Genomic DNA, 14,523 nt, shown 5'->3' with positions numbered 1-14,523 from the left:
AGATAGCGTGGCTAATTGGCTGGTCAATTCCCATGATGCAAGGCTGTAAATAGTGTTAAAAGTTGCTGATAAATTAGCAGTTTGTTCGAAATACAAATGTAACTTCATTAATTTCGTTTTTGTAATGTGTCTGCTTAGAATGTAGTGTTTTGTTGCGTGGTAATTGTCATTGTTGTGCTGGTTTATACTTAAGTATACTTACAAATTAAACTTGAAGTATACTTCTTTTTTCGTAAGGGCCAGCCATGTTTATCTTCTCCTTTCTGTCCCTCCCACCCCTCCTCTGTCACCCCCCCTCCCCCCATTCCTCTGTCCAACATATCCTTATCATCCCCTCCTCCCTCCTTCCTTCCCTCCTCCCCTCTCCTCAGATAAGTTGGGGGGTGGAGGGGATGACATGAAGCCCAACAGCCTGATGAGGAAGAGCCCCTCTCTGGAGTCGGTCATCAAGACCCCCGCCAACCTCAGCCGGCCCAGCTGCTACAGCTACAACAAGGCCAACAGCAAGCTCAGGTACAGATACAGCAGGGAGATACAGCTAGCTCAGACACAGGGAGATACAGCAGGGAGATACAGCAGGGAGATACAGCAGGGAGATACAACAAGGCCAACAGCTACTTCAGGTGCAGGTAGATGTGACGAGGCTAATAGCTAGCTCAGGTACATCACCCACACTATTGTGTTTGGCAGAGAGCTGACTCAGATATCAGCTGTTTCAGCAAGGCAATACTGTGCAAGATTGATGAGCTGAAGAGGAACTGAAACAGACGGAAAGGAATTACATTACCAGTCCTAGCATGAAATGAAATTCGATGGCATTGCCTCGCTTATTATTTCACTATCAATCAACAGTCAATCGAGATGAACTCTTTTGAACACTGTGGCCCAGTCGTTGACCTCTCTCGAAACATCACGTCACATACAGGATACTTTCGTGACGCACTCTCAGTCGAATTGTCAGCTTTTAGCGCACTGATAAACTACAGGCCGAGGTCATTATGATGCTCGCTCGCTATACAATTCCCCCAGTCAGATGTGTCTGGACAGTGTTTCAGAGAAGAGCTCTCCATGTAAACTTGGCAGGGTCCTTAAGAAATATTAAACAAACAATGGGATGTGTTTGTTACTGGAAACTACATTGAACTGAATTATATCCAGTTATGTTTCCTTATGGGAGTTGTCTATTATCTCAACCCCAGTCAACTCCTAAATGCAGTCCTGAAAGGACAGTTGGAAGACAGAAATGTGCGCAAATCTTTTCCATTTATTTTTCTTGAATCGTAATCAAACATGCAATGCGATTATGCTGTAGTTGTCCCAGAGGTCTGACCAACAAACGACCACGCACACATATCACATGTACGATCGAAAGCACAACCTTTTCCGAGACTCCCAGTGTTTGGTTTGGTTTGGAGTTCTAAGTGTTGTCAGTGTGTCGTACCACCCACAGTGTCTTCAACAACATGCTTGGTCACGATGGCTAACCAGTCCGTAGACAGTGAGGCTCAGCCTGGCCATTAAAGAAGTCAACAAGGCCCTGAGCACATGCAGTGAGTGCTTGAACGTTCTCAGTGCAATGACCATGGCGCTCCCAGCCTTCCCATAGCTGCAAACCCAGCTCTGATTAGCTTTGGTTATGGACCTTTCCCAGGGGAGGAACACCCCATAGAATACACAGGAATATCACATCACAGTGTTATGGTTACGGGATACACGAGGACTCACGCACACTCGCATATCTTCCGCACACACCCACACACGTACACACACACATGCCATGAGTGTTTCCCTGTCTGACCGTGGCTGTGGTGTGTGTCCCTGGTGACAGTGTGGAAAGAAAAGACCCCTTGGCTGCGCTAGCACGGGAGTATGGGGGATCTAAGAGGAACGCTCTACTGAAGTGGTGCCAGAAGAAAACAGAAGGCTATCCGGTAAGGGTCAGGGCTCAGGGGTCAACAGCCTCTTAAAATCGAAATGGCTCATTCTCTCTCTCTCTCTCTCTCTCTCTCTCTCTCTCTCTCTCTCTCTCTCTCTCTCTCTCTCTCTCTCTCTCTCTCTCTCTCTTTCTGTGTGTGTCTATCTCACTCACTCTCTTTGTGTCTGTCTCATCCTCTCATTCTGTCTCTGTCTCTCTTTTGCCCTCTACTCCCCCCCCCCTCTCTTTCTCGTATTTCAGATTCATCATGACATTGAGTCGTTATGTTGTATTTACAAACTAACCATCACCTCATTTGTCCTCCCCTTGTGTATAGAAGATTCAATCAAGGTCCAAGGCAACAACATGGATTAACAGCAAAAACACATTTTTTTCACCTTTCAAGTCATTGTGCCCATCGAGCTGAGGGCTCACGTTCACCTGGTTCAGCCCCATAAGTAGCGTAATAGCCTGTTTACGCAGCAGATTAGACTCACTAAGATTAGAGCCAGCATCCAAGCTAACTAGCGCTAAAGCCCTTAGCTGGAGCGAAGGTTCCAGCCAGTAAATAAAAAGCAAGGAATGGGGTTTGTCCAAAGCCCTGACATTCCATCGCTGCGGGGTGTGCTAGCCAACAGCAACACCCAAACCTGGGCATAACATGCATCCAAAGTCTGGGCTCTGTCCAGATGGCTGGGGGTATCTAGCATGACAGAGCACAAAGACAAGGTGATGAGGACCTCTTCCGTCAGCGCTGACCCTATTGGCCGTTAGCAGCCTTAACAATCGGATGTGCCGTCCAATCAGTGTTTGTGCTTCGAGTCACCTCTGTATTTCCAGTCTGTCGCAACGCTGGATTATTTCTGATTCATTGCTGCTGTTCGTGAGGATGCGGCAAACCCTGTATGATGGAAAGATCTGACCAAGCGATAGCCTGGCTCCTCACCATGAACTGGGATGGTGCTGCTTGGAGGTCACCCTCCTTCACAACCTCCTGTATAGCATGAGCCTCCTTCACTACTCAGCTCTACAGCGGGACGTCACTTTGTAGGTTCTGGAATGCAGTAAGAGGCTTTAACTAATAGCTGGACATTTTTCACTTTATGGAATGAATAGTTCTTGCTCTTATATATGAACACCCCCCCCCCCCCCCCTCAACCCCCTTTTGTCCCTTGAACTTCAGTCAGATACTCCCGAGATTTTCAGTTTAACAGCCTTTTTCTGGTAATCAATCGATCATCCAGGAGAATGAACTTTAAGACTTGCGGTGGATCAATCACCAATGTGAGGACAGCCCTCTCTTTCTTGGAATCACGCCTAATCAGTAACAGACTTGTCAGACCTCTTATGTACCCAAGGAATAATATATCTTCAACACCCATTAATCCGAACCAGATCATTTGGATTACAGAGATTCGGTCCCGGACACGTGATTGGATGGCTGTGTGACTGCACATGCAGGCATCTTCTCTCACTGTAACATAGACGGTTAGAGCGTGGGGGGGGGGGATTGGGTTGTTGTTGTTACAGTAACCAGCTCAGGGGCTGCGTCTGCTGGGTTCATTACTGGGAAGGAACAGATATGGCCACAGGCCCCCTCACATCATATGGCCGGGGAAAAGGTTACCGTGGATGGACACGGGACGCAAATTGAGCTTAATCTGGGCTGGGGAAAAGGTCAGAGGCAGGCAAGGGTGCCTGTGCGTCAGGCAGGACTCCCGGGAGACGAGCACTAATTAGCTGGCTAACGTCCCGGAGATGGACAGCACTGTCGCAGACACTTGGGCTGTGGGCGTCCGGGGGACGGCAGGCGGCTGGAGGTGCGTCAGAACAACGTCTGCTCCCCGCACTCCCAGCCAGGGCTGCGGAAAGGTTAGCGGGGCCCCTACACGTTCGTCTGCGGCGCTCGGCTTTTATATTCCTTCTCGCCTCATTTGATCGTGAGAAGGTGATATCTCCACACACACACACACACACCCCCGCCCCCTGTTAAAATACCTACTTTCCCATCTCTGAATTCATGTATTTGCAGGTTGAAGAGGGCAGGTAATTAACAGCCCCTGTTCTTGTATGAATATTGAGCGGGCTGGAGTTGGTGGCAGGGCACTGACTCGTATATCGTGCTAATGTGTCCCGGCGGAGCCGTCATGGCCACTGTCTCTGACGGCAGCTCTCCCTGAGAGGAGGGAGGCGGGGGGGGAGCCCGCTGGCACTATTATTACACCCTGTGGCTCTACTGTCGGAAAGCCTGTGGTCGAACCAGCCCATAATTAAACTGCCATGGACTATGGGCCTCTTTGTAATCCAGCAGGGGGATTAGTTTGTTAGAAAGCACCAAAGGGAACCGCGATGCAGAGCACTCGGCTCAGTGTCGAATCCAGATATCCGTTTCAGCCGATCCCCCAAACGTGTCTTCGATGACTTTCGAACGATGGTGTGGGAGGGCGTACGTGGCGGTCCGCTCGCATCCCACCGGATACCATCTGCCCAAATATGGCTCGCTGACGCCGACGGCCGACCTGATGTGTGTGTGTGTGTGTGTGTGTGTGTGTGTGTGTTCAGACCTGTCGATATGTGTACCAGCGGTCGGCTTCGGAATACTAATCGATTTGACCCCTCTGGGAATAAACGTAAATGTGGTTAACACCCACGCACACACAAAAACACACACTCTCATACACCCACACACTCTACTCACAGAACGCTGCTGTTGTAATGGTGAGGAGGAGAGCACGTGCGGTAGGGTAGACAAGAGCTTGGACTGGCGCAGCAGCACAACTCGGCGCGTGGAGGTGAATGACAATGGATCACTGTTGACACACCTGGCTGGGTGAAATGTCAGGTTATCAGAGGAAGAGGTGATCGATCCTTCAGGAAGGAGGGTGATTGACCAGCCCCGGTGGGATCTGGAGCCGCTGCTGAATCTCCCACAGGAAACCGACACACACACACACAGAGACGCTCCGAGAGTCACATCATCCACTCATGTCAACACAGAGACGCTACACGCATGACTAACGAACTGTTTGGGATTGAGATTCGATTCGGTGGAATCTCGGCTCCAACAGGGAGATGATATGGATTTGTTGTTGTGTTTTTCGGTTGTAGCGTTCCGTTTTCCCCTCGCTTTTCTCATTACCTTATCATAGCCTCGGTTTCCCACTGCATTCTGTTGCCTTTCCCCCCACCTGCTCTTTGATGTCCTTATTTAGGTTGGCTCTGCAAGTTTTTTTTTTTCTTTCTCTCAATTAACCAAAACAAGAAAAACATAAATAAAAGCGCTGTTTGTTCAGGTTGGGAACAATGAGAGAGTCTGGTCGCGACGCAGTCTCAGCTGGGTCAGAGGAGGAGCTCTTCATCCGGACCTCTCTGGGAAACAAACACAAACACCCGTACTAGGTGGGGGGGGGCAGGGCGCCCCCCGCCATGCGAGGAAGGGACTTACTGTAAACCAGGGGAGGAGAGAGGGGGGGAGGCTGTGTTCACATATATAACATGTATGTCACAAGACTGCCTGGAAGGAGGGGATCGGGGGGGTTGGTATGCGTTCCGCTAGAAAATTCCCCCGAAAAACCCTTTTCCTGTTCAAGTACCACCAGGGATAAAGGGAGACAGGAAGCGACCTCGCCACAGACGCCTTTCAGCTGGGGATGTTCAACCGAACATTCAAGCGGATTGTCTCTCTCCTGTTCAACTGAACCTCCCCAGCTCTCTGGGCTCCGAGGCGTGTGAGAGGCCTGTGGCCTCCTGCAATTGCGTGCGCTCGTGCAGGCTGCTCTGGGTGCGCCCTCTGGTTAGCTCCAGCGAGGTGACCTTGCCTGGCTCTTCTGGACCAGCCCGGGGCTGTTGGTGTCCTGTCCCTTCCAGGGCTTGCATCGTGTCGGGACTCGTGATGATGACTCACCCTGCGTGGCCCGTCACTGCCCCCTACTCCTGTCTTTGTCCTCTTCGTCTTCTCCGTCGTCCGCTCTGCCGGGTTGTTCCCCCCTCTATTCCTGTAGGGAGAGAGAGGGAGAGAGAGGGAGAGAGAGAGGGAGAGAGAGGGAGAGAGAGGGAGAGAGAGAGGGAGAGAGCTGATCTGTCACTTAACTCTGTTGTTGTTTCCTGCTTTACCAGGCCACACTGATGGGGTTTTAACACTGTGTGCGTTAACGCGTGTGTGTGTATGCGCGCGCGTTACAGTGTGTGAGCCTTAGCGGGTGTGTGTGCAGCGCCTATGTGTGTGTGTGTGCGAGTTAGCCTGTATGTGTGTGTGTGTGTGTGTGTGTGTGCGGACGGATGCTGTTCATGTTATTACGTGTTATTCCCGTATGTGTTCCACTGTCCTACCCTGCAGCCCATGTGTGTGATGTGAGTCCGTCATCGAGTGGGATGTGTATTTTCCCCTTCACATCATCGCCCGAGAGAGAGAGAGAGAGAGAGAGAGAGAAGAGAGAGAGTGAGAGTGAGAGTGTGCTCCCACCAAAGGCCTTGCCAGTGTCTCAATCAGCACCAGTGATTCTTCCCCCCCAGTCTCTCACCGTCAAGGCTTCAGCACCGTCATGTGTTAAATAACCGACTGGGCGCACCGAACGCTTACTCCCATACTCCAGCCTCAGACCACATCTACTTACTTTATACCAGTCACGGGTTCACTTACAAAATGCTGTTAAAGCACAGGAAAATTCACTTTGTGTGGCTGGATATGCTTCTACGCTGATGGGCGGTTGAGGACAGCTGGTAGCCTCTCGTGTTTGTTCAGTTATGGTGGTATTGTAGAGACCAGCGGTGGTGCTTGATGACACCTTAGTTACCGTAGATGTTATCTCCAGCTGGCTTGGCGATGTACAGCATTGGCAATAAACGTTTGGTTCCGTCTCGTTCTCTGGCAATCGGACTCTCTCTGTCTCTCTCTGTCTCTCCCTGTGTCTCTCTGGTTCTATCAGGCAGCCGAGCTCTGCCTTTTGTGCGGAGCGAGACGTTTCCTGTCGCTTGATGCTGTGTTTGCTTTTCCGAGCCAGCTCCCAGGGCTCTGTAGCTGTCTGCTGTTGTTCCAGCATTCATGGCTGCCCTTCCCCTCCTCCCCCTCCAACACGCCCACAGGGTCGGGCCAGACCAGGATGTGTGTCCAGGCTCGTCGAAACAGCCCCCCCCCCCCCCCCCCCCCCCCCCGCCCAGCACAACCCCCCCCCTCCCTGTCAGTCATCCCTTCTCTTCCTCGCTGGCCAGCTTGTGTGCCATTGTCTGTTAGTCAGTCCCTGTTCTGTGTGTGTGGATCTGTGTGTCCGTGTGATTGTGTTCCTGTGGTCTTGAGCTGCAGTCAGTCCATCCACCCAGGAGAAAGATACAGGAAGTATGTGAGGAATGTCCGCCTACATAGCAGGGCATGTCCTGCAGGCTGGGGAGAGATTACACATCCCACGTTGCATCGGACCTGGACTGTGCTACCGGTCTGCCCCACCGTTCCTGTCACCCTGGGCTGAGTGGAAGGGAGATTCTCTCTCACTCTCTCTCTCTCTGTCCCACTCTCTCTCTCTCTCTCTGATTGGATTGGCTTATCATCACAATACTGACAATAAGCTGCCTGGTTTTTTTTTTTTTTTTTTTTTTTTTACAAGTCCCGTGCCACTACAGTATTGTTTACTTCACAGGTCAGAAGCAGTTGTTCAGTTTGTTGTTCTTTTCCCTTGAACTAGACCGAGCAGCATCTGGTCAGGACAGTGGTGGATCTGGGAACCCTCTGCGCAGGGTTGTGGACTCCCTGACCTGGCCATGGCAGCCCGTGGGGGGACCGGCCAAGCGACAGGGGGGGTCACCCTGAGGGGAATGGATGAAAGCCAATCCAAAAGGAGTAATGGGGTGTCTGGTCTACGGGGGGGGGGGGGCGAGGGACGTTCCCAGGAGAGCCTTCTCCTGGCCGGGGTCCCTGTTCCCAAAGTCTCCTCTGGCAGCACATGGAAGGGAAAGACACAGGAAATAGCTGTGTATCCTACAGAGACCCCCCCGACGCATGATAAAGGTCTGGAGAGGGTGTGGGGAGACAACAGGCTCTGTCTTCTGGTCACACACCCTCAACGGTGTGTATGGGGTGGTGGTCTTTAGATGCACACACACGCACATACTCATACTCATTGGAATCCTGGACGTGCTACTGTGCAGATTTCAGACCGGGAAGTGGAGAGATGACAAAACAAAAGAGCTTTAAAGGAGCACTTGGAGCAGCTCCTCATCTCGCCGCAAAGCAAGTGAACCAAGGACACGTGTCCCGGCCTATCTGCTTTGCCTTAGTAGTCGATGCAGGCTGGAACCTCATTAGCTTTCATTTGTGTGACTTGCTTCCTGTGCTCACATGCGTTGGTGAGCCGTTTAATGTCCATCCTTGGTCCTAAGCATGCTTAAGTAGGCCATTAGTTCAGGCCATTACTTTCCTCAGGAGGAGGAACAAGCGAGAGTGTAGCGTACTGAAGCTCATTGTCTGTGGCCTCGCTCCCCCTCCTCCACTCCTTTTGTACTATCTATCTTTTTATCTGTCCATCTATTTACTTGACTCTGTTTTTCCCTACCTCCATCCATCCATCACTCCCTCTCTCCCTCTCTCTCTCTCTCTCTCTCTCTCTCTCTCTCTCTCTCTCTCTCCGTCTCTTCCAGAACATAGATGTGACCAACTTCAGCAGCAGTTGGAGTGATGGACTGGCATTCTGTGCCCTCCTGCACACCTACCTGCCCGCCCACATCCCTTACCAGGAACTCATCAGTCAAGACAAGGTAGAATCCTGTACTGTCTGCTAATACCCCCCCCCCCACACACACACACACACACACACACACACACACACAGTCAGGGGCGGAGCTAGACTGTCAGAACAGTGAGGGCTGAGCTTCATCACTGGGCCCTCTGCTTCCAAGTCATTTTTAAATTAAAACCGTAAAAAAACAACAGTAAAATAGCTGATGAATGCATATGTTATAATGTGTCACTTGTTGAGCCAAGTATGTCAAATAAAACACAAAGAAAAGTCAAACACAAATAAAAGCAAAACAAAATTACAAGTTTGTATTGACGAACAAAGAAAACAACAGTTTGCCAGTCAAGTAAAAATGTTTCAACACCACGGACAGCGACAGCTGATTGACAGCGACGTGTCTGCTTGGAATGTAGTGTTTTGCGTTCTTGTCAAGTGACGGAATATCGGTTTGAGGAGCCCCTACTTGGCACAGGGCCCTGGGGCGGCCGCACCCAAGCACCCGCGCTATCTCCTCTTCTGCACGCGGTTCTTCACAATCTTTTTGGGGGGGGGGGAAATTGAGGAACTCACAGGGTAAAGAAGCATCCTGCATCCACTCAGCAAGATCGTTTGAGACGACGAACCATCTGTCATTGGGGATGAGTTCAGCGTCTGGACATTTCCAGTCGTGAACTGACGGGAGGGCAGCATGGAGGGATGTAGAGGAGGCCTGCCAACAAAGCCCAGCGGACTCCACCTCAGAGCCAGGGTGATAAACGAGGAGGGCTGGCGCCGGTGCTGGTGCAGGCTGGGGGGAGGGGGGGGGGGATGCAGGGGGGGTGGGGGGGGGGCGTCGTCTCTGTCCTGATACGAGACAAAGCCACCCGTCAAGCTCGTCCTCGTGAATTATTCAGCAGGACTGTGTTGGCTTCCATACATTGTGCTGAGTGACTCCCCACAGCAGGTCCTGACAGCAGGGCTAGATGGCTCCTTCCTGGGAGCCTCTGAACTTCCTGGTATCACGTCTGCTTACTCCCACTCCACGATCCAGGCGGCGAGGGCTGCTCGACCCCAACGCGGAATGTTCTGGTAGTGTTAACATGGCAGACGTTGCTATTATCTGACACCTTAGAACTGTACAAACCTCGGGTTAAAACATGGCCTTCACAGCGTTGTCAGACGATTGGAAGATGTCTAAAAGAAGCAGTCTCCCCTTTAATAGGTGCGGCTGCCAAAGACGGCTACTTTGATGGTCTGGGTGACTGGATCTCAGAGAGATCAGGAACTTCTGTAGCTGTACCCCCTCCCCCCCCCCCCCCACCCCCCAACCACCACCACCACTACTACCCCGCAGACAGACAGATGTTTGGGCCTGGTCCATATGGGGTTAGGACCTGGGTGACCTGGGGTTTATTGGTGTATTCGGGGAGATCTATGTGTTGTTTGTTGCTGTCTGGGGGGCTCTCCGTCGTTGGGGAGGAGAGAGAGATGTGTGGGAGGAAGAGGAGGAAGGCGAGGTTGTGTGTGTGTGTTATGGCGGAGCATGGCAGCCCTGTTTGTGTTTCCTCAGGGTCGGAATCTGGCTCTGGCATTCCAGGCGGCGGAGAGCATCGGCATCAAGCCCTCCCTGGTGAGTCTCCTTCCTCCAGAGCCCCCCTGACACCAGAGAAGCAGGAGAAACACAGCGATACCATCCAGCCACACACACCAGGCCCGCATTTGTGGTCGTCCACACAGAAGTGCAGTCATCCTTTCCCAGTTTATACACGTTTCATGCTCATATATTCCAGGCGGGATTTTTTTTCTTTCTTATGCTGATGAATATTCAAGTATCCAGTAAACAAGTCCGTTTTAAGTCATGTTGATCATCTATAGAGACTAACCCAACTGCCACGCAACACAGCCAGGCCTGCAAGATGCTGCTGCGTTTACACACATCCACAGACACACCCCACATAGACATTACACACATATTACATTTACATTTATGCATTTAGCAGACGCTTTTATCCAAAGCGACTTCCAAGAGAGAGCTTTACAAAAGAGCATAGGTCACTGATCATAACAACGAGATAGCCCCAAACATTGCGAGCAGCCAAAACATGAAGCATACATTGTGGAAAACCAAATAAGTGCCAAATGGAAGAACCATAAGAGCATGCAGTTAAACAAGTTACAATTGAACAACATGAAACTCCCCACAAGAGTGCAAGAGTGTACCTGTAGAAAAAACAATCAACAGTAAAATATTTCACAGAGAGTACAAGAATTTGAAACCGTTACAACTAACCAACAAGAGCAACAAGTCTCTCAATAAGAGTCATTGTGATCCTGGAGGAAACTAACATCAGGTCCAGCCAAGCATTCCTAAGTGCCGTTGTACTCCCGGAACAAGTGCCTCTTGAGCTCACACACCACACTTATACAATACACACGTATACTCACTATCCTAACCACAGAAACTATTCCAGACATGTAGTATTTTTTGGACATAAGGATGTCCTTGGCCAGTCAGTGGAAGGCAGAGTTCTGTGTTGATTTAATATATTTGGGTGAATGAACCATTTTTCAAACGTCAGCTTTTTATGTGTACTCTGTGTGCTAGGATTTTATGTGTCCTGAGTCAAGGCAAACTTTTAGTTCTTGGCATTGTCATTTGTCATCATGTCTGCTTCGGTGAAAATGTGCCCCAAAAGTCAATATTCTGTCTACTGTAGGTACAAAAGCTGTGTGTGTGTGTGTGATTGTGATAAAGAAAGAAAGATGGAGAGTGGGAGGTGGGGGTGAGAGGGAGGATGAATGAGGGAGAGGAAGACAGAGAGGTACCTAGTTTCTGTGGGAAATCAGGCATACTAGTGACACAAGTGGTATAACAGCTTCCACATTTTTGATGAAGGAAGGTAGGGTTTACTTTATACTGATTACACCAATTTCCAGGTGATAATGTAAATGTCGGCTTCTGGGGTGTCATTTGCCGGGTTCAGCCAGGGTCAGGTTTGAAGTGTTAGGAAAAGGACTGTCAGCAGCTTGATGACTTTGGTGGTTGTTGACTCCATAATCAGATTCTGGGTTCATTCGACTTTGCACACAAGCCACACACACACACACACACAAACTGAAACAAGGTTTTAGACTTGGAGGATTAATCAGGCTCTCGAGACATCTCAAACCCTGCAGCCAGATGGAACAATCTGGCTGTTGACAGTCAGACTTGGTGTTTATTCATACCCCTAGGTAGGTGTATTACATTGAGCTAGAACTATGTGGACTTCTCTAGCTCAGAAGGGGGTTGCTACTAGTGCATGGGTGTAGATACACTTGTACAGTGTTCTGTATGTGCAGACACTAGTGCAGTGCAGTGGTCCTCTGGATTCTAAGCGAAGTTGACAGTGTCATCCCTGTCCTACATTCCTCAGTTTACCAATGTATTTTAGAACCTTGTACTCAGAGGCCAGTGTTTTGTGCCGGTAGTCATAGGGGAAACACTGGGGTCTGATGTGTACTTGGAGGTTTGCCTTCTCCTAAACCCGCTGAAATGTTCAAATGACTCCATGAGAAAGTGTTTTAAGGGCACACTAACCTCAGGGAGCATTAAGTTCTAATGGGCTGGGAGTTAAAAAACCCGTAATGGAAATCGGCCATTGCAGGCGGTTTTAATGTGAATGTAATGGGAATATGTGGTTCACTTCAAGTCTGCCGTTTACCAGACACAGTCACATAACTGCGGTTCCATGGCATGTCAGGGTAAACGTGAAGTTAGGGCACATCCGACCTCACTGAAGTTTTGGTCAAGATTACACTGCCGAAAATTCTCCCAGTACAGGCTTTATGAGCTAACCCAAAAAATAATGGCCGCGTTTCCCAGACTCGTTAAGAGCTTCTTAGCGCTAAGAGCTTCTTCGGAGCGCTTCGGGCCAATATATGTTGGCATACGTAGAAAAGTGAAATCCTGCCAATCGGTTTACATTTTGCGTAAGCTACAAAAACCTACGCATGTTGAACGAGTAGATAGCCTATACCCCTTTAAACGTCTGCATAACGTTTGGAACTGACAACCTGAAACAACCTGAAGCGCGTCCAGAATTATCAGTAAAAACAAAGAATCATATAAGTCAATATAGCGCGCATCAAGGTGCACTGTGCAAACGTAAAGTCTGTGGGGGCAAGCAATGCCTCGAACGAAGTAAATAGTTATTCCTCCAGGTAGTGTCACTATATCACCAACATGTTCGTACGCGCGGTCCAAGTCTATGTGGAAATATGCGTTATCTTACTCATATTTATGTTTTGATAAGCTGCGTATAGCTTTTGAGCGTACGTGCGGTCCCAGATAGCCACTGTCTTTGGTTCTCATATTTGTCCAGACAGGAGATTGCCTACGTGTGGTCCACCGAACGACACGTGACTGTCCCTGGTTTCTCATTAAGGCGGTTATGTAAAGCTGACCTCGGGCAAGCTTCTGTGACGCTGATCCCTAACCTGTAGCCTGTAATAGCCTGGCTGTGTCTCTGGGAAGTCTCTGTCTGCTTAGATGGATGGCTTGAATAGCCTACCCAAGAGCACACCCCACAACTCACACACTCCCAATACTTGAACCCGATGATATAGAGTCAGAATTGTATATGATGGAAAACAATAACTTTCAGTATTTATTATTTATTGTAGGCTTTGAATTTATGCCATTCAAATACTTGATATGCATCTAATGTGTTCCAGCTCCTCCACTGGACTGACAATATTACTATTGTGTACGTGTGTGTGTGTGTGTGTGTGTGTGTGCGCATGCGCGCGCGTGTGTTTTCGTGCCCCACAGGACATTGATGAGCTGATGCACACAGACAGACCAGACTGGCAGAGCGTCATGCAGTACGTCTCCCAGATCTACAAGTACTTTGAGACCTGACCAGGGGTGGACGTGGAGGAAGAGGAAGGCACCGCAGCACTTTCTGCCTAGTATCCCCCCCCCCCCCTCCCCCTCAACCCCTCTTTTTCAACATGAAGTTTTACCGTGCCCTTCTCCATACAGAGTGATGACCTCCCCCCCCCCCCCCCCCCCCCTCCACCATCCCATGCAATATTAATAGGAACCCTCCAGTGATTTTTCTGAGGTTTGAACTTGCTTGGAGTTGCTGTTTGCTAGCTCCTTTATCATGTTACAGTGTGTAAATGCTATAGGAGTTCACAGCAGTCGGGATACACTAACATTAATATCAACCTTTTGTTGTTGGCACTTAGTATGTACAAAAAGGAATGCTGGAACTGCTTCTTGAGTTTTCGGTTAAAGTCCAGTTATTATTTGGAAGGCCACTTTGAAAGGAGGAAATGTCTCTGAATAAGAAGCATTTACATATCATGGTCTGGAGTCAAGGTGTTATCGGTGATGCTGCACAACCTATGAATTGAAAACACCTCAGTAGCTACGCGTTGCTCCTGACAGTCTTCCCAGATATACACTATTTTCCCACAAAATATTGATACAGAATGTGTAGCTGTTTGAATGGTTCAGGGCCAACCACTTTATAATGTGTCCTCCCTCATACAGTCCTTTTTGTTTTTAGACAGCACTATTACTATGTCATAGTTCTTAAGTGAATCAGTAAAACACTACATGTATAAAGTAATACCATGCTGAAGATGTCAATTACATTTCATTGTATGGGCTGGGACACTTTATATAGTCTGTGGTATGTGGTATGAAGACAACCATCCATGTTCAGCTGCCTCAGACAGACAGAAGTGTTATTTATTTATTTACATACGGAATGTTCTAAGAAATGTAAAAATAATGCAGGAAATTGAACGTTTTCTATTTACCGGCCTCTGACATGTGCTTGAAGGGGTTGATGTCCCATCTAAGTAGCAGATGGTTATTGTTGAATAAAGTTTTGACAAGCTTTTGTTGTT

The 14,523-nt window shown here is 49.2% G+C and overlaps 1 protein-coding gene across 5 annotated transcripts in view; it reads left to right on the top strand.

Moving 5' to 3' along the window:
- The window catches only part of specc1 (sperm antigen with calponin homology and coiled-coil domains 1), a 60,228-nt gene extending 45,721 nt beyond the window's left edge, over positions 1 to 14,507 (top strand). For all 5 annotated transcript variants that reach the window (XM_067256834.1, XM_067256836.1, XM_067256838.1 and 2 more), the window contains 5 exons: positions 372 to 513; positions 1,829 to 1,931; positions 8,543 to 8,659; positions 10,190 to 10,249; positions 13,433 to 14,507. In XM_067256834.1, coding sequence (XP_067112935.1) covers positions 372 to 513; positions 1,829 to 1,931; positions 8,543 to 8,659; positions 10,190 to 10,249; positions 13,433 to 13,522 — 512 coding nt within the window. In that variant the 3' untranslated portion in view covers positions 13,523 to 14,507. The remainder of the gene's footprint in view (positions 1 to 371; positions 514 to 1,828; positions 1,932 to 8,542; positions 8,660 to 10,189; positions 10,250 to 13,432) is intronic.
- Positions 14,508 to 14,523: the final 16 nt, after the last annotated feature.

Source organism: Osmerus mordax, chromosome 19 (assembly GCF_038355195.1).
Source record: "Osmerus mordax isolate fOsmMor3 chromosome 19, fOsmMor3.pri, whole genome shotgun sequence".
Taxonomy (NCBI): domain Eukaryota; kingdom Metazoa; phylum Chordata; class Actinopteri; order Osmeriformes; family Osmeridae; genus Osmerus; species Osmerus mordax.
This window is presented reverse-complemented; position numbering and strand designations above follow the sequence as displayed.